The 22,182-nt window shown below is 55.1% G+C and overlaps 2 protein-coding genes across 2 annotated transcripts; both read left to right on the top strand.

The window, feature by feature from the left end:
- The first annotated feature begins 1,567 nt into the window (after nt 1-1,567).
- On the top strand, nt 1,568-5,528 carry LOC145529944 (uncharacterized). The gene is made up of 3 exons (XM_081550716.1): nt 1,568-1,749; nt 2,149-2,461; nt 2,712-5,528. The coding sequence occupies exons 1-3, from the start codon at nt 1,615-1,617 to the stop codon at nt 3,347-3,349; spliced, it is 1,086 nt and encodes a 361-aa protein (XP_081406842.1). The 5' UTR covers nt 1,568-1,614; the 3' UTR covers nt 3,350-5,528.
- An 8,082-nt stretch (nt 5,529-13,610) lies between these two features.
- Nucleotides 13,611-21,835, top strand: LOC145529913 (uncharacterized). Its single transcript, XM_081550679.1, has 3 exons — nt 13,611-17,066; nt 17,466-17,778; nt 18,029-21,835. Exons 1-3 carry the CDS (start codon nt 16,830-16,832, stop codon nt 18,655-18,657), a joined length of 1,179 nt encoding a protein of 392 aa, XP_081406805.1. The 5' UTR covers nt 13,611-16,829; the 3' UTR covers nt 18,658-21,835.
- The last annotated feature ends 347 nt before the right edge of the window (nt 21,836-22,182 follow it).

Genomic DNA, 22,182 nt, shown 5'->3' with positions numbered 1-22,182 from the left:
GGAATACAACAACACACACAGATCCAGATCGATGGAATAAAGTTGAGGGTCCAGAAACAAACCCCGGCATCCATGGTCAACTCATCTCTGACACAAAAGGGGAGAATATCCAAATGGGAACAAGAAAGCCTCTTCAATAAATGTCCATGGGAAAACCAGACAGCTACATCTGAAGAACGCTATTGGTTTTGATCTCACACCACCTCAATATCGGGGAAAAACCTCACCCTAAAGACTGATGTCATGAGACAGCTAGAAAGAAGCGTAGGTCAAAGGCTCCTTAACATCAGAGTCTCCTTGCCATTTGCTGGGCGGAGGTAGAAATGGGTCTCTTCAAGTAAGGGAAAGAGGAAAACGAAGTACGCCAATGGGTTTCCATCCAATGGAACCTCTTCACAACAGAGAAGCTAAGCATTCAGAAATGCAAAAGATGGGAAACGGAACATGAGAGACTCCTTGCAAGTGGTGTATCTGAGAAGGGGTTCATATGGAAAGAGACGAAGAATGCACAGCACTCAGATTCCAAGAAACACCACCACCACCCTTGACCCTTCCCCCATGACCAACTCCGACCTAAAGCCTTTCTCTCCCTCTAACCTATCCCTAAATCATAACCCTCATCTAATCATATACATGTGCATCCCTAGCATCCATCCATCCACACACGAGAGAGAAAGAGGAAGACACAGACTGAATCGAGAAGGGAAAAGAGAGGGACACAGACAGAGAGAGACACGGAACCAAAGAGAGGAAAGGAGTCGACGGTCCAGACTTTTCATCAATCTGTCTCGAAGGTAGAAGCAATGACAGCGCCCATCCACCCCAGAAGGGGGAAAAGGACGGAAGGTTTGGAGAGGAAAAGACAAGAACGCAGGGAGCCATTAGAAGCTCAGCCACCCGCAGAAGCCGAGCTGGGACACTTGAACAGAATCTCAATGGAAACAGAGGACCAGAAAGTTGGCTACTCTTTTCTATAAGAGAGGGAGACCTTCGAGTCTTCCTTTCGCGCCTCCAACTTGGATGCGGGGTCTCAAAACAGTCAGGAGGGGGAGTGCCTTTTCCTGGGTACCACGGCGCATCCAGGCCTCGTTCTGCCCCATTCTGTGCTGTGTCAGCCCTGGATGGAGTCTTTCTTTCTGAATTCTCAGCGCACAAGCTCCACGTGATATCGGCCCCAGGTGGAAAGGCATGGAGCTGCTCGTAGGCCGACAGACCTAGGAAGCAGATGGGAGAATGACCCCCACTCTGCAGATGGAGAGACTGGGGAAACCCTGAGGGGCATACGCTTGTCCAGGGCCACACCACTTATGAGAAGAAGGAGCCTGGTCTGAGAGCAGCGGGGTCCTCGGAGCTCAGGCCCTGGCTGCACCCAGGCCTCCCCAGGGCTGTGGGCTGGGCTGTGTGGCTGTCACTGTGCCTGCACATGGCCTAAGGGGGGTGGTCGAGCAGTCAGAAACCCAGAGATTCCCTTGGGAAGTTTTGGGGAAGGGACTTCAGCACGAACCCCAGGAAATGATGTCACCTGCCGGCAACAGAACCCAACAGAACCCGCAACCCGGGTATCCAGGCCTCCAGAGCGGAGAGGAGCCCCCAGCCAGATCACTTGCTGCCAGGATGTTCTGCTGTTTGCCCCTGCCCAGAGGCCGGGGCCTCAGGAGAGCTCACAGGCAGTGTGCGTGGGCACCCTGTCGACGTTGGCTCAGGGCACCCCCGAGAGGCCTGTGGCCCTTTGCCCGGAGAAACAGAAAGGTAACACGGGGAGCCCCAGGCCGGGCCAGCCCACCTCTCCCATGCCACCCGGAAACACCGGGTCCTTTGCCTGTGTGTGTGGATGCGGGTTTCTCGGGGTGTGTCTCCCTCAAGGAAGCCCAGGCGGATGTGGGGTCAGAAGCCTGCGGGCAAGTTGTGTCCACACCCCAGGGGAGAGCAGGCTGGCTGGGATGGGGAGAGTGCGGGCAGCGCCGGCCGCCCAGGCTGGCCTCACACCCTCAGGTGGGTCTCTTTCCTCCCGGGTGGGGATCTGAGCAGACACACGTCTCTGACCCTTCTGGGAAGAGAAGTTCGAGCAGGCAGAAGCAGCGGCTCCACTGGCCAGGCCCAGCTCGGAAAAGTCCCAGCATGGCTGGCTGACGGTCACTGTCGTTGCAGAGCTTCCCACGTGATGAGGCCGAGGACGGGGACACCCCGTCCACCTCCCGGAGGGAGGGGTCGGAGCACCACCCCCCCGCCCCTGAGGCCCAGTGCAGGCTCCAGGTGAGCGTGCCCACGGAGGCATCAGCCCCACCGGGGGCGAAGCGGAGGCGGGGAAGGCCTGCTGCCGAGACACCACACAGGATACACCCGGCGGCCCAGTCTGAGGCTGCCACGGAGCTCAGCACACCCGGCTCCGACCCAGAGTCCCGAGAACCCCAGCCTCTGAGGCAGCAGGAGGACCTGGAGCCCAGCACGCCAGAGCACAGAGGTGAGGACGCTGGGGCTGGTGCACGGGAGTGTGTGGGGAGGGGGTGCTGAGCTACACAGGGACGAGTCCCCGAAAGATGCTGCTGGGCCTGCAGCAAGCGCTGGCCTCACACCCCCACCCCCATCTTGCACACTTCAGTCCCAAAAGACATCCGACCCTGGGTATTCTTTGGGAATCTCTTGGAAGCTTTCTGTCCCGGGATACGCACATGCCAAGGCTGGCCTGTGGGCAAACTTTGCTTCTCCCCCAGCTCTAGCACTGGCCTCCAACTGGAACCAGGCTCCACTTCCCAGACCTGTCCCTACAGAGGTGGTGGCTCCAGGTGCAGGACCCAGGGATCCACCGAGGGCAGATGGAGAACCGAGACTTGCCCTCGCAGAGACACCAGGCCAGCTGGGTTCTGGCCAGCACACCGGGCAGATCGGATCTCCGTGCCTGCAGGACCCCCAGCCCCAGGCACTGATGTCCCACCCCCTCAGCCAGAACCTCCACCTCCACGTGCACCTGTACCTGCTCGGGCTTTGGCAGGAGAACCCGAGGCAGAGGAGGAGTCACCGCCTCGGCAGGGAGAGCCTGCCCTGGCTCCCGCGCAACACCCAGACGCAGACGATGACTCACCCACCCCTGCAGGAAGAACGAGCCCCCGCTCTGGACAGAGACCCAGAGCCCTTGCCGGAAACACCACGTCCAGGGGAGCGGTCGGCTCTGCCGCCTCCATCCCTGTCAGCTCACCGTGGACGCTGTCAACTCGGTCTGCCCCCAGGGGACATGGAGTTCCTTTCCCCTGAACTGCTTTGCATTTGGTTTGTTTCCACCTTTCTGGTGATGTTTTATTTTTTGTATGGTTTCCTGTATTTTTGTTGGTTAAGTTGGGAACTTGTTGGTTAAGTTAGTAAACTTTTTCATCATTGTTGCAATTTGGGAACACTGTTGTGTAACTCTGCTGATACTGTGTTACCATCACCACTTTGTGGTTTCAGACCCGTTTGATCTTTATGCCCCACCCCCCAACAAAGCCTGGATTCAAGGCAAGCACGCCCTGTTCATCCCTCCCCCCGATCCTGAACACAATTTCATCTTTTCTTTCTGCATTCCTTCCTATATTCTTGGTGTCCCCAATCAATGACTCTCAGTGAAATGACTGAAGGAGTTTCTTTCGGACTCTCCACCTACTGTAAGACTCCATTGGAGAGTTCTCATTTTTATGTCATTTGAACTAGCCTTTGATAGCTGACAGGACGGTGTACGTCCTTTCAAGATATCATGTGCCAAACGAAGCCCTTTTGGCAAATGCCATCATTATCTCCAGGCAGGCATTGCTGTTTGAAGGGTGACATCTCAGCCAGAAGGCAGAGGCTGAGCTCCTCTTGTTGCACCAGCTCCCAAAAGAAGCCAAGAAAGGGAGCTGGAACAACAAACCACCCCAACGCCCAGGAAAGCGTTCTTCACGACAGAAGGCTAGAAAATGACCCAACAACCTTGTGGCCCAGAACCCCTCTAGAAAAATCACTGTTCCATAAAAAGAGAAACACGTGGGAAGTTCCAAGGAGAGGCAATGCCCATGGCCAGTGTACTTTAGAGACGGCCTGACCGCTCCGGGGAAGACACGCACCGACGGAACCCCTTGGGAAACAGCAGTGAGAGTCCTCACCGTCGTAAGGGTTTCCTCTGGGGACAACCTGCCCTGGGCACCACATGAGGGAGCAGACCGGCTTCTCTTCCTCTGCCCCCACAGCATTCACTCATGAAGGCAGCTCAGGTGTTCTCATGCCCTGCCTGCCTGCCTGCCTGCCTGGCTCATCCGTGAGCTGTGACCACCTCCAGGGCAGGACTCCACCTTCTCCTCTCTGTGTACCGTGAATCTGCACACAGTGGGCTTTCAGAACCTTAGGAGACTTGAGCCATTCCCACTCGAGCCAGAACCCTCCCCAGGAAGGAAAACGGCTGTGGAGTCATTTTGGCCCCAGCACTGGTTCCGAAAGCCTGGCGGCTCCTACAGCCTCTACGGTGTGAAGAGGGAGGTCCCTTTTGACAGAGCTTTCCGGCTGTCAGATCTAAGCTGTTGTTTCACTGTCAGCTGTGTCTCTTCCGTTGCAGCCAGGTGGGCCACGCTGCTCCAAAGGGGCTCACAAGCTGAGTGGCAAGGGAGGTATTGAGAGGACAGGGATGGCTACAACGTGCTGCAAACTGAGTGAGGGTCCCCACAATCCTCAGCAAAGGTCTGTGGTGTGCAAGTGGGGAGTAGAGGGCCCCAAAGTTCCAAAGGAAGGGAGGTACTCGGGAGCTGAAGCCCTTGGCTGCTGTGGTAGCAGCTGCAGATGGCAGCTCGTCCCCAGTGCACTTCGAATGAGGTCATATGAGCGGGACTCTGGAAATGGCTCCGAAATCAAGAGAAAGGGGTCAGGGTATGTGGGAATCCGGTGGGGGTGGGGGGTGGATGAAGGAAGGTGTCCTTCCTCTCTCCAGTGCAATTTGGTTTGGTGAGTCTCAAAGCTACCAGATGGCACTTCCCAAGTCAGGCCCCCACAGGAATCAGGGTGGGCTGCGTGCCTCGGCCCCTGCCACAGGGACAAGCCACACCAGTGGCCTCCCTGAGCTCCAATGGCCGGATCTGGGGGTTCTGTCTGGGTGCACACCTCCTTGCTCTGGCCAAGTTCCCCCCTTCTCTGAGCACCAGCTTCATCCTCTCGAATGAGGACATCGATTGCTACCTTGGCACGTTACTCTCTTCATCCTGTGAAGACTCATTAGGCTTATCCTACAATTACTAGCTGGCCCGAAGAGATATCTCCTGAATCCAGATTAAGCTGGAGTCTCCCAGGCTCATCTGGCATGTCTTCCCTGAAGTCTGCCAAAACCCACACCCTTGCATTTCCAGGGACTCCCCTTAGCCAGCTGGGCAGAAAACCCAGCATGGTTCAAACAAGCTGACAGACAAGCGGGAGAGGACTCACGGGCAGACGGCCTCCCTCAGGTCTCGGGTGGAGCTCTGGGACCACAGCAGCAGCGGGCCATCTCAGCCCCTGGGCTCAGCAGCGCCCTCATTCTCAGGCCGGCGGCTCTGCCCTGAGGGGAGCAGGAAGGTCACCAACTGCCGCAGGCGGACCTCAAGCCCCTCCCACTGCTGGAGCCTGACCTCCCCCGGCCCCACCCCTTCCCCTACCCCAGCAGGACGAGAGCTCGTCTTCCCCTGGCTTCCAACGTGAGGCCCGACCCCGGGCCCCGATTGGGCACTGCCCCAGTCCGTAGCCAATCACAGTGGCCAGGGAGGTGGAACGCACCGATTGGCCAGGGCCAGGTCATGTGACCATACTCCCCAGGAAACTCAAATATTACCAAGATTCCCTAACAAACCAATGAACAAAATTATCCAGTAAAGGCAAACCGTACTTTTTAATGAGGCCAATGTCACAGAAAAAAAAAAAATCCTTCACAATGAACTGCTCAAGGAAGCTACTAAATAAGCTTTCAGAAAAGTTAAGACTTTTTTTTTTTTTCTAATAGGGTGACGGAGAGCTATACCTTTCCCATCTATGTGAATTTAGGTTTAAACTAGATTTCCCTCGGCTATTATATAAGACAAAAAACCCCACATCACCCCCTTTCACTCCCCCCACCCCCAAAAAGTGTTTTAGTCTATTGAATTTTTGTGTCCTCAGTTGTGTCTGATTCACGGCAACTCACCAACTCTACACAGCCAGGCTCTTCCGTCCATGGAATTCAGGGCAATTTTTTTCTGTCACAGCAAATGCCCACCCTGGGTGATCCAAAGGCAAGGGCTCAGAGGCTCCTGAGAGACTAACTCCTTTCAGCTGAGCACAGAGCTGGCTCCTCACTGGGATGCCTGTGGCCTGGGGCTCCCAGAGGGGAGAGCAGCACTCGCCCCACCGTGTGGTCACTGCTGGAAGTGCAGGCTGCTCCTCACTCCCCCTTGACAGTGTCCCTGAGGGCAGAACAGTGGGAATCTACTCAAGGTGGAAACGCAAACTCCGATGCAACCAAACTTCCCACAAGGTCTCCAAAACCACTCAGGAACAGGGAATTGGAAACTGCAGGGCATGACATGAATGGAGATGGAGACTTGACACCTTACACCGAGTTCACTTCCAGTTATCCCTAGACAAAGTTTCCATGAAAACTTGTCACAAATCTAGAAGAACAATGAGCAGAAACCGGACACGTGCTTTGAGTCTTCACACACAAAACAAAAAGGCAGCCCACAAAACAACCCAGAGAATACAGTGGACTTTGCAAAATCAAAGATATCTACTGTGGGAAAGACCTCATTACAAAAGCAAAAGACAGGTCATACATCGCGAGACGAATGAGTGGAAACACAAAGCTTCTCAAGGATGTGTCTCCAAACAGACAAAGAACACCAACACGACAAGCCTGTGAAAACTAGGGAAAGGTCTGAAGGGACAGCAGACTGAGGAAGACACACACAGAGTATCCCGGATGATGTTCAGCACTGAGGGCCTGAAGAAACAACAGTCTAGTTGCACTCCCTCAGGCCTGTGTGACCCTGGATGAGGCCTCTGTTTCCCGGTGGCTCTGAGAGATGGACAGGGAGGAAGGGGAAGAGAAATCACTTGCATTTCTAATACTCACAGCAAAGTCTTCCAATGAGAAGGGAATTATCACCCCCACTGACAATGCCATTCACTGAAGTGATACCCACGAGTCCATCTAACCCAGAAGGGAAGGAAGGACCTGTTCTCACAAAACGGCGAGAGATGGAAGAAGGAAGATCAAGCCCACACCAACCACTGGAAAGAGAAGCTGTGCTCAGGGCTTGAAAGAATTCCTATTGGGAAAATGATGTCACGGCCCCACAAGGCAATCCACAGCTTCGATGCTATTCCTCCCAAAATGCCAATGCATTTTCGCACCGAACAAAGAATTGCAAAAGGGGTACGGAAACAGAAAAGAGCCTAAATTGTCAATACAATCCGACCAATTGTCAATACAAGCCCCGATACGGACATCCAAGGTTGTGTGAAAGGAAATTAGACGACCAAACTAGGATCCTCAGGAGAGTATCGGAGAAGGCGATGGCGACCCACTCCAGTACTCTTGCCTGGAAAACGCCCTGGACGGAGGAGCCTGGTAGGCTGCAGGCCATGGGGTCGCGCAGAGTCAGACACGACTGAAGTGACTTAGGCGCAGCGGCAGCAGCAGGACAGTATGCTATTGGGAATACAACAACACACACAGATCCAGATCGATGGAATAAAGTTGAGGGTCCAGAAACAAACCCCGGCATCCATGGTCAACTCATCTCTGACACAAAAGGGGAGAATATCCAAATGGGAACAAGAAAGCCTCTTCAATAAATGTCCATGGGAAAACCAGACAGCTACATCTGAAGAACGCTATTGGTTTTGATCTCACACCACCTCAATATCGGGGAAAAACCTCACCCTAAAGACTGATGTCATGAGACAGCTAGAAAGAAGCGTAGGTCAAAGGCTCCTTAACATCAGAGTCTCCTTGCCATTTGCTGGGCGGAGGTAGAAATGGGTCTCTTCAAGTAAGGGAAAGAGGAAAACGAAGTACGCCAATGGGTTTCCATCCAATGGAACCTCTTCACAACAGAGAAGCTAAGCATTCAGAAATGCAAAAGATGGGAAACGGAACATGAGAGACTCCTTGCAAGTGGTGTATCTGAGAAGGGGTTCATATGGAAAGAGACGAAGAATGCACAGCACTCAGATTCCAAGAAACACCACCACCACCCTTGACCCTTCCCCCATGACCAACTCCGACCTAAAGCCTTTCTCTCCCTCTAACCTATCCCTAAATCATAACCCTCATCTAATCATATACATGTGCATCCCTAGCATCCATCCATCCACACACGAGAGAGAAAGAGGAAGACACAGACTGAATCGAGAAGGGAAAAGAGAGGGACACAGACAGAGAGAGACACGGAACCAAAGAGAGGAAAGGAGTCGACGGTCCAGACTTTTCATCAATCTGTCTCGAAGGTAGAAGCAATGACAGCGCCCATCCACCCCAGAAGGGGGAAAAGGACGGAAGGTTTGGAGAGGAAAAGACAAGAACGCAGGGAGCCATTAGAAGCTCAGCCACCCGCAGAAGCCGAGCTGGGACACTTGAACAGAATCTCAATGGAAACAGAGGACCAGAAAGTTGGCTACTCTTTTCTATAAGAGAGGGAGACCTTCGAGTCTTCCTTTCGCGCCTCCAACTTGGATGCGGGGTCTCAAAACAGTCAGGAGGGGGAGTGCCTTTTCCTGGGTACCACGGCGCATCCAGGCCTCGTTCTGCCCCATTCTGTGCTGTGTCAGCCCTGGATGGAGTCTTTCTTTCTGAATTCTCAGCGCACAAGCTCCACGTGATATCGGCCCCAGGTGGAAAGGCATGGAGCTGCTCGTAGGCCGACAGACCTAGGAAGCAGATGGGAGAATGACCCCCACTCTGCAGATGGAGAGACTGGGGAAACCCTGAGGGGCATACGCTTGTCCAGGGCCACACCACTTATGAGAAGAAGGAGCCTGGTCTGAGAGCAGCGGGGTCCTCGGAGCTCAGGCCCTGGCTGCACCCAGGCCTCCCCAGGGCTGTGGGCTGGGCTGTGTGGCTGTCACTGTGCCTGCACATGGCCTAAGGGGGGTGGTCGAGCAGTCAGAAACCCAGAGATTCCCTTGGGAAGTTTTGGGGAAGGGACTTCAGCACGAACCCCAGGAAATGATGTCACCTGCCGGCAACAGAACCCAACAGAACCCGCAACCCGGGTATCCAGGCCTCCAGAGCGGAGAGGAGCCCCCAGCCAGATCACTTGCTGCCAGGATGTTCTGCTGTTTGCCCCTGCCCAGAGGCCGGGGCCTCAGGAGAGCTCACAGGCAGTGTGCGTGGGCACCCTGTCGACGTTGGCTCAGGGCACCCCCGAGAGGCCTGTGGCCCTTTGCCCGGAGAAACAGAAAGGTAACACGGGGAGCCCCAGGCCGGGCCAGCCCACCTCTCCCATGCCACCCGGAAACACCGGGTCCTTTGCCTGTGTGTGTGGATGCGGGTTTCTCGGGGTGTGTCTCCCTCAAGGAAGCCCAGGCAGATGTGGGGTCAGAAGCCTGCGGGCAAGTTGTGTCCACACCCCAGGGGAGAGCAGGCTGGCTGGGATGGGGAGAGTGCGGGCAGCGCCGGCCGCCCAGGCTGGCCTCACACCCTCAGGTGGGTCTCTTTCCTCCCGGGTGGGGATCTGAGCAGACACACGTCTCTGACCCTTCTGGGAAGAGAAGTTCGAGCAGGCAGAAGCAGCGGCTCCACTGGCCAGGCCCAGCTCGGAAAAGTCCCAGCATGGCTGGCTGACGGTCACTGTCGTTGCAGAGCTTCCCACGTGATGAGGCCGAGGACGGGGACACCCCGTCCACCTCCCGGAGGGAGGGGTCGGAGCACCACCCCCCCGCCCCTGAGGCCCAGTGCAGGCTCCAGGTGAGCGTGCCCACGGAGACATCAGCCCCACCGGGGGCGAAGCGGAGGCGGGGAAGGCCTGCTGCCGAGACACCACACAGGATACACCCGGCGGCCCAGTCTGAGGCTGCCACGGAGCTCAGCACACCCGGCTCCGACCCAGAGTCCCGAGAACCCCAGCCTCTGAGGCAGCAGGAGGACCTGGAGCCCAGCACGCCAGAGCACAGAGGTGAGGACGCTGGGGCTGGTGCACGGGAGTGTGTGGGGAGGGGGTGCTGAGCTACACAGGGACGAGTCCCCGAAAGATGCTGCTGGGCCTGCAGCAAGCGCTGGCCTCACACCCCCACCCCCATCTTGCACACTTCAGTCCCAAAAGACATCCGACCCTGGGTATTCTTTGGGAATCTCTTGGAAGCTTTCTGTCCCGGGATACGCACATGCCAAGGCTGGCCTGTGGGCAAACTTTGCTTCTCCCCCAGCTCTAGCACTGGCCTCCAACTGGAACCAGGCTCCACTTCCCAGACCTGTCCCTACAGAGGTGGTGGCTCCAGGTGCAGGACCCAGGGATCCACCGAGGGCAGATGGAGAACCGAGACTTGCCCTCGCAGAGACACCAGGCCAGCTGGGTTCTGGCCAGCACACCGGGCAGATCGGATCTCCGTGCCTGCAGGACCCCCAGCCCCAGGCACTGATGTCCCACCCCCTCAGCCAGAACCTCCACCTCCACGTGCACCTGTACCTGCTCGGGCTTTGGCAGGAGAACCCGAGGCAGAGGAGGAGTCACCGCCTCGGCAGGGAGAGCCTGCCCTGGCTCCCGCGCAACACCCAGACGCCGACGATGACTCACCCACCCCTGCAGGAAGAACGAGCCCCCGCTCTGGACAGAGACCCAGAGCCCTTGCCGGAAACACCACGTCCAGGGGAGCGGTCGGCTCTGCCGCCTCCATCCCTGTCAGCTCACCGTGGACGCTGTCAACTCGGTCTGCCCCCAGGGGACATGGAGTTCCTTTCCCCTGAACTGCTTTGCATTTGGTTTGTTTCCACCTTTCTGGTGATGTTTTATTTTTTGTATGGTTTCCTGTATTTTTGTTGGTTAAGTTGGGAACTTGTTGGTTAAGTTAGGAAACTTTTTCATCATTGTTGCAATTTGGGAACACTGTTGTGTAACTCTGCTGATACTGTGTTACCATCACCACTTTGTGGTTTCAGACCCGTTTGATCTTTATGCCCCACCCCCCAACAAAGCCTGGATTCAAGGCAAGCACGCCCTGTTCATCCCTCCCCCCGATCCTGAACACAATTTCATCTTTTCTTTCTGCATTCCTTCCTATATTCTTGGTGTCCCCAATCAATGACTCTCAGTGAAATGACTGAAGGAGTTTCTTTCGGACTCTCCACCTACTGTAAGACTCCATTGGAGAGTTCTCATTTTTATGTCATTTGAACTAGCCTTTGATAGCTGACAGGACGGTGTACGTCCTTTCAAGATATCATGTGCCAAACGAAGCCCTTTTGGCAAATGCCATCATTATCTCCAGGCAGGCATTGCTGTTTGAAGGGTGACATCTCAGCCAGAAGGCAGAGGCTGAGCTCCTCTTGTTGCACCAGCTCCCAAAAGAAGCCAAGAAAGGGAGCTGGAACAACAAACCACCCCAACGCCCAGGAAAGCGTTCTTCACGACAGAAGGCTAGAAAATGACCCAACAACCTTGTGGCCCAGAACCCCTCTAGAAAAATCACTGTTCCATAAAAAAGAGAAACACGTGGGAAGTTCCAAGGAGAGGCAATGCCCATGGCCAGTGTACTTTAGAGACGGCCTGACCGCTCCGGGGAAGACACGCACCGACGGAACCCCTTGGGAAACAGCAGTGAGAGTCCTCACCGTCGTAAGGGTTTCCTCTGGGGACAACCTGCCCTGGGCACCACATGAGGGAGCAGACCGGCTTCTCTTCCTCTGCCCCCACAGCATTCACTCATGAAGGCAGCTCAGGTGTTCTCATGCCCTGCCTGCCTGCCTGCCTGCCTGGCTCATCCGTGAGCTGTGACCACCTCCAGGGCAGGACTCCACCTTCTCCTCTCTGTGTACCGTGAATCTGCACACAGTGGGCTTTCAGAACCTTAGGAGACTTGAGCCATTCCCACTCGAGCCAGAACCCTCCCCAGGAAGGAAAACGGCTGTGGAGTCATTTTGGCCCCAGCACTGGTTCCGAAAGCCTGGCGGCTCCTACAGCCTCTACGGTGTGAAGAGGGAGGTCCCTTTTGACAGAGCTTTCCGGCTGTCAGATCTAAGCTGTTGTTTCACTGTCAGCTGTGTCTCTTCCGTTGCAGCCAGGTGGGCCACGCTGCTCCAAAGGGGCTCACAAGCTGAGTGGCAAGGGAGGTATTGAGAGGACAGGGATGGCTACAACGTGCTGCAAACTGAGTGAGGGTCCCCACAATCCTCAGCAAAGGTCTGTGGTGTGCAAGTGGGGAGTAGAGGGCCCCCAAGTTCCAAAGGAAGGGAGGTACTCGGGAGCTAAAGCCCTTGGCTGCTGTGGTAGCAGCTGCAGATGGCAGCTCGTCCACAGTGCACTTCGAATGAGGTCATATGAGCGGGACTCTGGAAATGGCTCCGAAATCAAGAGAAACGGGTCAGGGTATGTGGGAATCCGGCGGGGGTGGGGGGTGGATGAAGGAAGGTGTCCTTCCTCTCTCCAGTGCAATTTGGTTTGGTGAGTCTCAAAGCTACCAGATGGCACTTCCCAAGTCAGGCCCCCGCAGGAATCAGGGTGGGCTGCGTGCCTCGGCCCCTGCCACAGGGACAAGCCACACCAGTGGCCTCCCTGAGCTCCAATGGCCGGATCTGGGGGTTCTGTCTGGGTGCACACCTCCTTGCTCTGGCCAAGTTCCCCCCTTCTCTGAGCACCAGCTTCATCCTCTCGAATGAGGACATCGATTGCTACCTTGGCACGTTACTCTCTTCATCCTGTGAAGACTCATTAGGCTTATCCTACAATTACTAGCTGGCCCGAAGAGATATCTCCTGAATCCAGATTAAGCTGGAGTCTCCCAGGCTCATCTGGCATGTCTTCCCTGAAGTCTGCCAAAACCCACACCCTTGCATTTCCAGGGACTCCCCTTAGCCAGCTGGGCAGAAAACCCAGCATGGTTCAAACAAGCTGACAGACAAGCGGGAGAGGACTCACGGGCAGACGGCCTCCCTCAGGTCTCAGGTGGAGCTCTGGGACCACAGCAGCAGCGGGCCATCTCAGCCCCTGGGCTCAGCAGCGCCCTCATTCTCAGGCCGGCGGCTCTGCCCTGAGGGGAGCAGGAAGGTCACCAACTGCCGCAGGCGGACCTCAAGCCCCTCCCACTGCTGGAGCCTGACCTCCCCCGGCCCCACCCCTTCCCCTACCCCAGCAGGACGAGAGCTCGTCTTCCCCTGGCTTCCAACGTGAGGCCCGGCCCTGGGCCCCGATTGGGCACTGCCCCAGTCCGGAGCCAATCACAGTGGCCAGGGAGGTGGAACGCACCGATTGGCCAGGGCCAGGTCATGTGACCATACTCCCCAGGAAACTCAAATATTACCAAGATTCCCTAACAAACCAATGAACAAAATTATCCAGTAAAGGCAAACCGTACTTTTTAATGAGGCCAATGTCACAGAAAAAAAAAAAATCCTTCACAATGAACTGCTCAAGGAAGCTACTAAATAAGCTTTCAGAAAAGTTAAGACGTTTTTTTTTTTTTTTTAATAGGGTGACGGAGAGCTATACCTTTCCCATCTATGTGAATTTAGGTTTAAACTAGATTTCCCTCGGCTATTATATAAGACAAAAAACCCCACATCACCCCCTTTCACTCCCCCCACCCCCAAAAAGTGTTTTAGTCTATTGAATTTTTGTGTCCTCAGTTGTGTCTGATTCACGGCAACTCACGAACTCTACACAGCCAGGCTCTTCCGTCCATGGAATTCAGGGCAATTTTTTTCTGTCACAGCAAATGCCCACCCTGGGTGATCCAAAGGCAAGGGCTCAGAGGCTCCTGAGAGACTAACTCCTTTCAGCTGAGCACAGAGCTGGCTCCTCACTGGGATGCCTGTGGCCTGGGGCTCCCAGAGGGGAGAGCAGCACTCGCCCCACCGTGTGGTCACTGCTGGAAGTGCAGGCTGCTCCTCACTCCCCCTTGACAGTGTCCCTGAGGGCAGAACAGTGGGAATCTACTCAAGGTGGAAACGCAAACTCCGATGCAACCAAACTTCCCACAAGGTCTCCAAAACCACTCAGGAACAGGGAATTGGAAACTGCAGGGCATGACATGAATGGAGATGGAGACTTGACACCTTACACCGAGTTCACTTCCAGTTATCCCTAGACAAAGTTTCCATGAAAACTTGTCACAAATCTAGAAGAACAATGAGCAGAAACCGGACACGTGCTTTGAGTCTTCACACACAAAACAAAAAGGCAGCCCACAAAACAACCCAGAGAATACAGTGGACTTTGCAAAATCAAAGATATCTACTGTGGGAAAGACCTCATTACAAAAGCAAAAGACAGGTCATACATCGCGAGACGAATGAGTGGAAACACAAAGCTTCTCAAGGATGTGTCTCCAAACAGACAAAGAACACCAACACGACAAGCCTGTGAAAACTAGGGAAAGGTCTGAAGGGACAGCAGACTGAGGAAGACACACACAGAGTATCCCGGATGATGTCCAGCACTGAGGGCCTGAAGAAACAACAGTCTAGTTGCACTCCCTCAGGCCTGTGTGACCCTGGATGAGGCCTCTGTTTCCCGGTGGCTCTGAGAGATGGACAGGGAGGAAGGGGAAGAGAAATCACTTGCATTTCTAATACTCACAGCAAAGTCTTCCAATGAGAAGGGAATTATCACCCCCACTGACAATGCCATTCACTGAAGTGATACCCACGAGTCCATCTAACCCAGAAGGGAAGGAAGGACCTGTTCTCACAAAACGGCGAGAGATGGAAGAAGGAAGATCAAGCCCACACCAACCACTGGAAAGAGAAGCTGTGCTCAGGGCTTGAAAGAATTCCTATTGGGAAAATGATGTCACAGCCCCACAAGGCAATCCACAGCTTCGATGCTATTCCTCCCAAAATGCCAATGCATTTTCGCACCGAACAAAGAATTGCAAAAGGGGTACGGAAACAGAAAAGAGCCTAAATTGTCAATACAATCCGACCAATTGTCAATACAAGCCCCGATACGGACATCCAAGGTTGTGTGAAAGGAAATTAGATGACCAAACTAGGATCCTCAGGAGAGTATCGGAGAAGGCGATGGCGACCCACTCCAGTACTCTTGCCTGGAAAACGCCCTGGACGGAGGAGCCTGGTAGGCTGCAGGCCATGGGGTCGCGCAGAGTCAGACACGACTGAAGTGACTTAGGCGCAGCGGCAGCAGCAGGACAGTATGCTATTGGGAATACAACAACACACACAGATCCAGATCGATGGAATAAAGTTGAGGGTCCAGAAACAAACCCCGGCATCCATGGTCAACTCATCTCTGACACAAAAGGGGAGAATATCCAAATGGGAACAAGAAAGCCTCTTCAATAAATGTCCATGGGAAAACCAGACAGCTACATCTGAAGAAAGCTATTGGTTTTGATCTCACACCACCTCAATATTGGGGAAAAACCTCACCCTAAAGACTGATGTCATGAGATAGCTAGAAAGAAGCGTAGGTCAAAGGCTCCTTAACATCAGAGTCTCCTTGCCATTTGCTGGGCGGAGGTAGAAATGGGTCTCTTCAAGTAAGGGAAAGAGGAAAACGAAGTACGCCAATGGGTTTCCATCCAATGGAACCTCTTCACAACAGAGAAGCTAAGCATTCAGAAATGCAAAAGATAGGAAACGGAACATGAGAGACTCCTTGCAAGTGGTGTATCTGAGAAGGGGTTCATATGGAAAGAGACGAAGAATGCACAGCACTCAGATTCCAAGAAACACCACCACCACCCTTGACCCTTCCCCCATGACCAACTCCGACCTAAAGCCTTTCTCTCCCTCTAACCTATCCCTAAAACATAACCCTCATCTAATCATATACATGTGCATTCCTAGCATCCATCCATCCACACACGAGAGAGAAAGAGGAAGACACAGACTGAATCGAGAAGGGCAAAGAGAGGGACACAGACAGAGAGAGACACGGAACCAAAGAGAGGAAAGGAGTCGACGGTCCAGACTTTTCATCAATCTGTCTCGAAGGTAGAAGCAATGACAGCGCCCATCCACCCCAGAAGGGGGAAAAGGACGGAAGGTTTGGAGAGGAAAAGACAAGAACGCAGGGAGCCATTAGAAGCTCAGCCACCCGCAGAAGCCGAGCTGGGACACTTGAACAGAATCTCAATGGAAACAGAGGACCAGAAAGTTGGCTACTCTTTTCTATAAGAGAGGGAGACCTTCGAGTCTTCCTTTCGCGCCTCCAACTTGGATGCGGGGTCTCAAAACACTCAGGAGGGGGAGTGCCTTTTCCTGGGTACCACGGCACATCCAGGCCTCGTTCTTCCCCATTCTGTGCTGTGTCAGCCCTGGATGGAGTCTTTCTTTCTGAAGTCTCAGCGCACAAGCTCCACGTGATATCGGCCCCAGGTGGAAAGGCATGGAGCTGCTCGTAGGCCGACAGACCTAGGAAGCAGATGGGAGAATGACCCCCACTCTGCAGATGGAGAGACTGGGGAAACCCTGAGGGGCATACGCTTGTCCAGGGCCACACCACTTATGAGAAGAAGGAGCCTGGTCTGAGAGCAGCGGGGTCCTCGGAGCTCAGGCCCTGGCTGCACCCAGGCCTCCCCAGGGCTGTGGGCTGGGCTGTGTGGCTGTCACTGTGCCTGCACATGGCCTAAGTGGGGTGGTCGAGCAGTCAGAAACCCAGAGATTCCCTTGGGAAGTTTTGGGGAAGGGACCTCAGCACGAACCCCAGGAAATGATGTCACCTGCCGGCAACAGAACCCAACAGAACCCGCAACCCGGGTATCCAGGCCTCCAGAGCGGAGAGGAGCCCCCAGCCAGATCACTTGCTGCCAGGATGTTCTGCTGTTTGCCCCTGCCCAGAGGCCGGGGCCTCAGGAGAGCTCACAGGCAGTGTGCGTGGGCACCCTGTCGACGTTGTCTCAGGGCACCCCCGAGAGGCCTCTGGCCCTTTGCCCGGAGAAACAGAAAGGTAACACGGGGAGCCCCAGGCCGGGCCAGCCCACCTCTCCCATGCCACCCGGAAACACCGGGTCCTTTGCCTGTGTGTGTGGATGCGGGTTTCTCGGGGTGTGTCTCCCTCAAGGAAGCCCAGGCGGATGTGGGGTCAGAAGCCTGCGGGCAAGTTGTGTCCACACCCCAGGGGAGAGCAGGCTGGCTGGGATGGGGAGAGTGCGGGCAGCGCCGGCCGCCCAGGCTGGCCTCACACCCTCAGGTGGGTCTCTTTCCTCCCGGGTGGGGATCTGAGCAGACACACGTCTCTGACCCTTCTGGGAAGAGAAGTTCGAGCAGGCAGAAGCAGCGGCTCCACTGGCCAGGCCCAGCTCGGAAAAGTCCCAGCACGGCTGGCTGACGGTCACTGTCGTTGCAGAGCTTCCCACGTGATGAGGCCGAGGACGGGGACACCCCGTCCACCTCCCGGAGGGAGGGGTCGGAGCACCACCCCCCCGCCCCTGAGGCCCAGTGCAGGCTCCAGGTGAGCGTGCCCACGGAGGCATCAGCCCCACCGGGGGCGAAGCGGAGGCGGGGAAGGCCTGCTGCCGAGACACCACACAGGATACACCCGGCGGCCCAGTCTGAGGCTGCCACGGAGCTCAGCACACCCGGCTCCGACCCAGAGTCCCGAGAACCCCAGCCTCTGAGGCAGCAGGAGGACCTGGAGCCCAGCACGCCAGAGCACAGAGGTGAGGACGCTGGGGCTGGTGCACGGGAGTGTGTGGGGAGGGGGTGCTGAGCTACACAGGGACGAGTCCCCGAAAGATGCTGCTGGGCCTGCAGCAAGCGCTGGCCTCACACCCCCACCCCCTTCTTGCTCACTTCAGTCCCAAAAGACATCCGACCCTGGGTATTCTTTGGGAATCTCTTGGAAGCTTTCTGTCCCGGGATACGCACATGCCAAGGCTGGCCTGTGGGCAAACTTTGCTTCTCCCCCAGCTCTAGCACTGGCCTCCAACTGGAACCAGGCTCCACTTCCCAGACCTGTCCCTACAGAGGTGGTGGCTCCAGGTGCAGGACCCAGGGATCCACCGAGGGCAGATGGAGAACCGAGACTTGCCCTCGCAGAGACACCAGGCCAGCTGGGTTCTGGCCAGCACACCGGGCAGATCGGATCTCCGTGCCTGCAGGACCCCCAGCCCCAGGCACTGATGTCCCACCCCCTCAGCCAGAACCTCCACCTCCACGTGCACCTGTACCTGCTCGGGCTTTGGCAGGAGAACCCGAGGCAGAGGAGGAGTCACCGCCTCGGCAGGGAGAGCCTGCCCTGGCTCCCGCGCAACACCCAGACGCCGACGATGACTCACCCACCCCTGCAGGAAGAACGAGCCCCCGCTCTGGACAGAGACCCAGAGCCCTTGCCGGAAACACCACGTCCAGGGGAGCGGTCGGCTCTGCCGCCTCCATCCCTGTCGGCTCACCGTGGACGCTGTCAACTCGGTCTGCCCCCAGGGGACATGGAGTTCCTTTCCCCTGAACTGCTTTGCATTTGGTTTGTTTCCACCTTTCTGGTGATGTTTTATTTTTTGTATGGTTTCCTGTATTTTTGTTGGTTAAGTTGGGATTAGTAAACTTTTTCATCATTGTTGCAATTTGGGAACACTGTTGTGTAACTGGTGATACTGTGTTACCATCACCACTTTGTGGTTTCAGACCCGTTTGATCTTTATGCCCCATCCCCCAACAAAGACTGGATTCAAGGCAAGCACGCCCTGTTCATCCCTCCCCCCGATCCTGAACACAATTTCATCTTTTCTTTCTGCATTCCTTCCTATATTCTTGGTGTCCCCAATCAATGACTCTCAGTGAAATGACTGAAGGAGTTTCTTTCGGACTCTCCACCTACTGTAAGACTCCATTGGAGAGTTCTCATTTTTATGTCATTTGAACTAGCCTTTGATAGCTGACAGGACGGTGTACGTCCTTTCAAGATATCATGTGCCAAACGAAGCCCTTTTGGCAAATGCCATCATTATCTCCAGGCAGGCATTGCTGTTTGAAGTGTGACATCTCAGCCAGAAGGCAGAGGCTGAGCTCCTCTTGTTGCACCAGCTCCCAAAAGAAGCCAAGAAAGGGAGCTGGAACAACAAACCACCCCAACGCCCAGGAAAGCGTTCTTTACGACAGAAGGCTAGAAAATGACCCAACAACCTTGTGGCCCAGAACCCCTCTAGAAAAATCACTGTTCCATAAAAAAGAGAAACACGTGGGAAGTTCCAAGGAGAGGCAATGCCCATGGCCAGTGTACTTTAGAGACGGCCTGACCGCTCCGGGGAAGACACGCACCGACGGAACCCCTTGGGAAACAGCAGTGAGAGTCCTCACCGTCGTAAGGGTTTCCTCTGGGGACAACCTGCCCTGGGCACCACATGAGGGAGCAGACCGGCTTCTCTTCCTCTGCCCCCACAGCATTCACTCATGAAGGCAGCTCAGGTGTTCTCATGCCCTGCCTGCCTGCCTGCCTGCCTGGCTCATCCGTGAGCTGTGACCACCTCCAGGGCAGGACTCCACCTTCTCCTCTCTGTGTACCGTGAATCTGCACACAGTGGGCTTTCAGAACCTTAGGAGACTTGAGCCATTCCCACTCGAGCCAGAACCCTCCCCAGGAAGGAAAACGGCTGTGGAGTCATTTTGGCCCCAGCACTGGTTCCGAAAGCCTGGCGGCTCCTACAGCCTCTACGGTGTGAAGAGGGAGGTCCCTTTTGACAGAGCTTTCCGGCTGTCAGATCTAAGCTGTTGTTTCACTGTCAGCTGTGTCTCTTCCGTTGCAGCCAGGTGGGCCACGCTGCTCCAAAGGGGCTCACAAGCTGAGTGGCAAGGGAGGTATTGAGAGGACAGGGATGGCTACAACGTGCTGCAAACTGAGTGAGGGTCCCCACAATCCTCAGCAAAGGTCTGTGGTGTGCAAGTGGGGAGTAGAGGGCCCCCAAGTTCCAAAGGAAGGGAGGTACTCGGGAGCTAAAGCCCTTGGCTGCTGTGGTAGCAGCTGCAGATGGCAGCTCGTCCACAGTGCACTTCGAATGAGGTCATATGAGCGGGACTCTGGAAATGGCTCCGAAATCAAGAGAAACGGGTCAGGGTATGTGGGAATCCGGTGGGGGTGGGGGGTGGATGAAGGAAGGTGTCCTTCCTCTCTCCAGTGCAATTTGGTTTGGTGAGTCTCAAAGCTACCAGATGGCACTTCCCAAGTCAGGCCCCCGCAGGAATCAGGGTGGGCTGCGTGCCTCGGCCCCTGCCACAGGGACAAGCCACACCAGTGGCCTCCCTGAGCTCCAATGGCCGGATCTGGGGGTTCTGTCTGGGTGCACACCTCCTTGCTCTGGCCAAGTTCCCCCCTTCTCTGAGCACCAGCTTCATCCTCTCGAATGAGGACATCGATTGCTACCTTGGCACGTTACTCTCTTCATCCTGTGAAGACTCATTAGGCTTATCCTACAATTACTAGCTGGCCCGAAGAGATATCTCCTGAATCCAGATTAAGCTGGAGTCTCCCAGGCTCATCTGGCATGTCTTCCCTGAAGTCTGCCAAAACCCACACCCTTGCATTTCCAGGGACTCCCCTTAGCCAGCTGGGCAGAAAACCCAGCATGGTTCAAACAAGCTGACAGACAAGCGGGAGAGGACTCACGGGCAGACGGCCTCCCTCAGGTCTCAGGTGGAGCTCTGGGACCACAGCAGCAGCGGGCCATCTCAGCCCCTGGGCTCAGCAGCGCCCTCATTCTCAGGCCGGCGGCTCTGCCCTGAGGGGAGCAGGAAGGTCACCAACTGCCGCAGGCGGACCTCAAGCCCCTCCCACTGCTGGAGCCTGACCTCCCCCGGCCCCACCCCTTCCCCTACCCCAGCAGGACGAGAGCTCGTCTTCCCCTGGCTTCCAACGTGAGGCCCGGCCCTGGGCCCCGATTGGGCACTGCCCCAGTCCGGAGCCAATCACAGTGGCCAGGGAGGTGGAACGCACCGATTGGCCAGGGCCAGGTCATGTGACCATACTCCCCAGGAAACTCAAATATTACCAAGATTCCCTAACAAACCAATGAACAAAATTATCCAGTAAAGGCAAACCGTACTTTTTAATGAGGCCAATGTCACAGAAAAAAAAAAAAAATCCTTCACAATGAACTGCTCAAGGAAGCTACTAAATAAGCTTTCAGAAAAGTCAAGACGTTTTTTTTTTTTTTTTAATAGGGTGACGGAGAGCTATACCTTTCCCATCTATGTGAATTTAGGTTTAAACTAGATTTCCCTCGGCTATTATATAAGACAAAAAACCCCACATCACCCCCTTTCACTCCCCCCACCCCCAAAAAGTGTTTTAGTCTATTGAATTTTTGTGTCCTCAGTTGTGTCTGATTCACGGCAACTCACGAACTCTACACAGCCAGGCTCTTCCGTCCATGGAATTCAGGGCAATTTTTTTCTGTCACAGCAAATGCCCACCCTGGGTGATCCAAAGGCAAGGGCTCAGAGGCTCCTGAGAGACTAACTCCTTTCAGCTGAGCACAGAGCTGGCTCCTCACTGGGATGCCTGTGGCCTGGGGCTCCCAGAGGGGAGAGCAGCACTCGCCCCACCGTGTGGTCACTGCTGGAAGTGCAGGCTGCTCCTCACTCCCCCTTGACAGTGTCCCTGAGGGCAGAACAGTGGGAATCTACTCAAGGTGGAAACGCAAACTCCGATGCAACCAAACTTCCCACAAGGTCTCCAAAACCACTCAGGAACAGGGAATTGGAAACTGCAGGGCATGACATGAATGGAGATGGAGACTTGACACCTTACAGCGAGTTCACTTCCAGTTATCCCTAGACAAAGTTTCCATGAAAACTTGTCACAAATCTAGAAGAACAATGAGCAGAAACCGGACACGTGCTTTGAGTCTTCACACACAAAACAAAAAGGCAGCCCACAAAACAACCCAGAGAATACAGTGGACTTTGCAAAATCAAAGATATCTACTGTGGGAAAGACCTCATTACAAAAGCAAAAGACAGGTCATACATCGCGAGACGAATGAGTGGAAACACAAAGCTTCTCAAGGATGTGTCTCCAAACAGACAAAGAACACCAACACGACAAGCCTGTGAAAACTAGGGAAAGGTCT

The sequence above is a fragment of the Giraffa tippelskirchi genome, chromosome 12 (assembly GCF_054371585.1).
Source record: "Giraffa tippelskirchi isolate mGirTip1 chromosome 12, T2T-mGirTip1v1.2.pri, whole genome shotgun sequence".
Lineage (NCBI taxonomy): Eukaryota > Metazoa > Chordata > Mammalia > Artiodactyla > Giraffidae > Giraffa > Giraffa tippelskirchi.
This window is presented reverse-complemented; position numbering and strand designations above follow the sequence as displayed.

What these genes read in the sequence shown, in the direction of transcription:
- LOC145529944 (XM_081550716.1), top strand. Translation starts at nt 1,615, where the DNA reads ATGTTCTGCTGTTTGCCCCTGCCCAGAGGCCGGGGCCTCAGGAGAGCT. An exon ending in TTGCCCGGAGAAACAGAAAG is followed by an intron (nt 1,750 to 2,148) that starts GTAACACGGGGA and finishes CTGTCGTTGCAG; the next exon opens with AGCTTCCCACGTGATGAGGC. An exon ending in CAGCACGCCAGAGCACAGAG is followed by an intron (nt 2,462 to 2,711) that starts GTGAGGACGCTG and finishes CTTCTCCCCCAG; the next exon opens with CTCTAGCACTGGCCTCCAAC.
- LOC145529913 (XM_081550679.1), top strand. Translation starts at nt 16,830, where the DNA reads ATGATGTCACCTGCCGGCAACAGAACCCAACAGAACCCGCAACCCGGG. An exon ending in TTGCCCGGAGAAACAGAAAG is followed by an intron (nt 17,067 to 17,465) that starts GTAACACGGGGA and finishes CTGTCGTTGCAG; the next exon opens with AGCTTCCCACGTGATGAGGC. An exon ending in CAGCACGCCAGAGCACAGAG is followed by an intron (nt 17,779 to 18,028) that starts GTGAGGACGCTG and finishes CTTCTCCCCCAG; the next exon opens with CTCTAGCACTGGCCTCCAAC.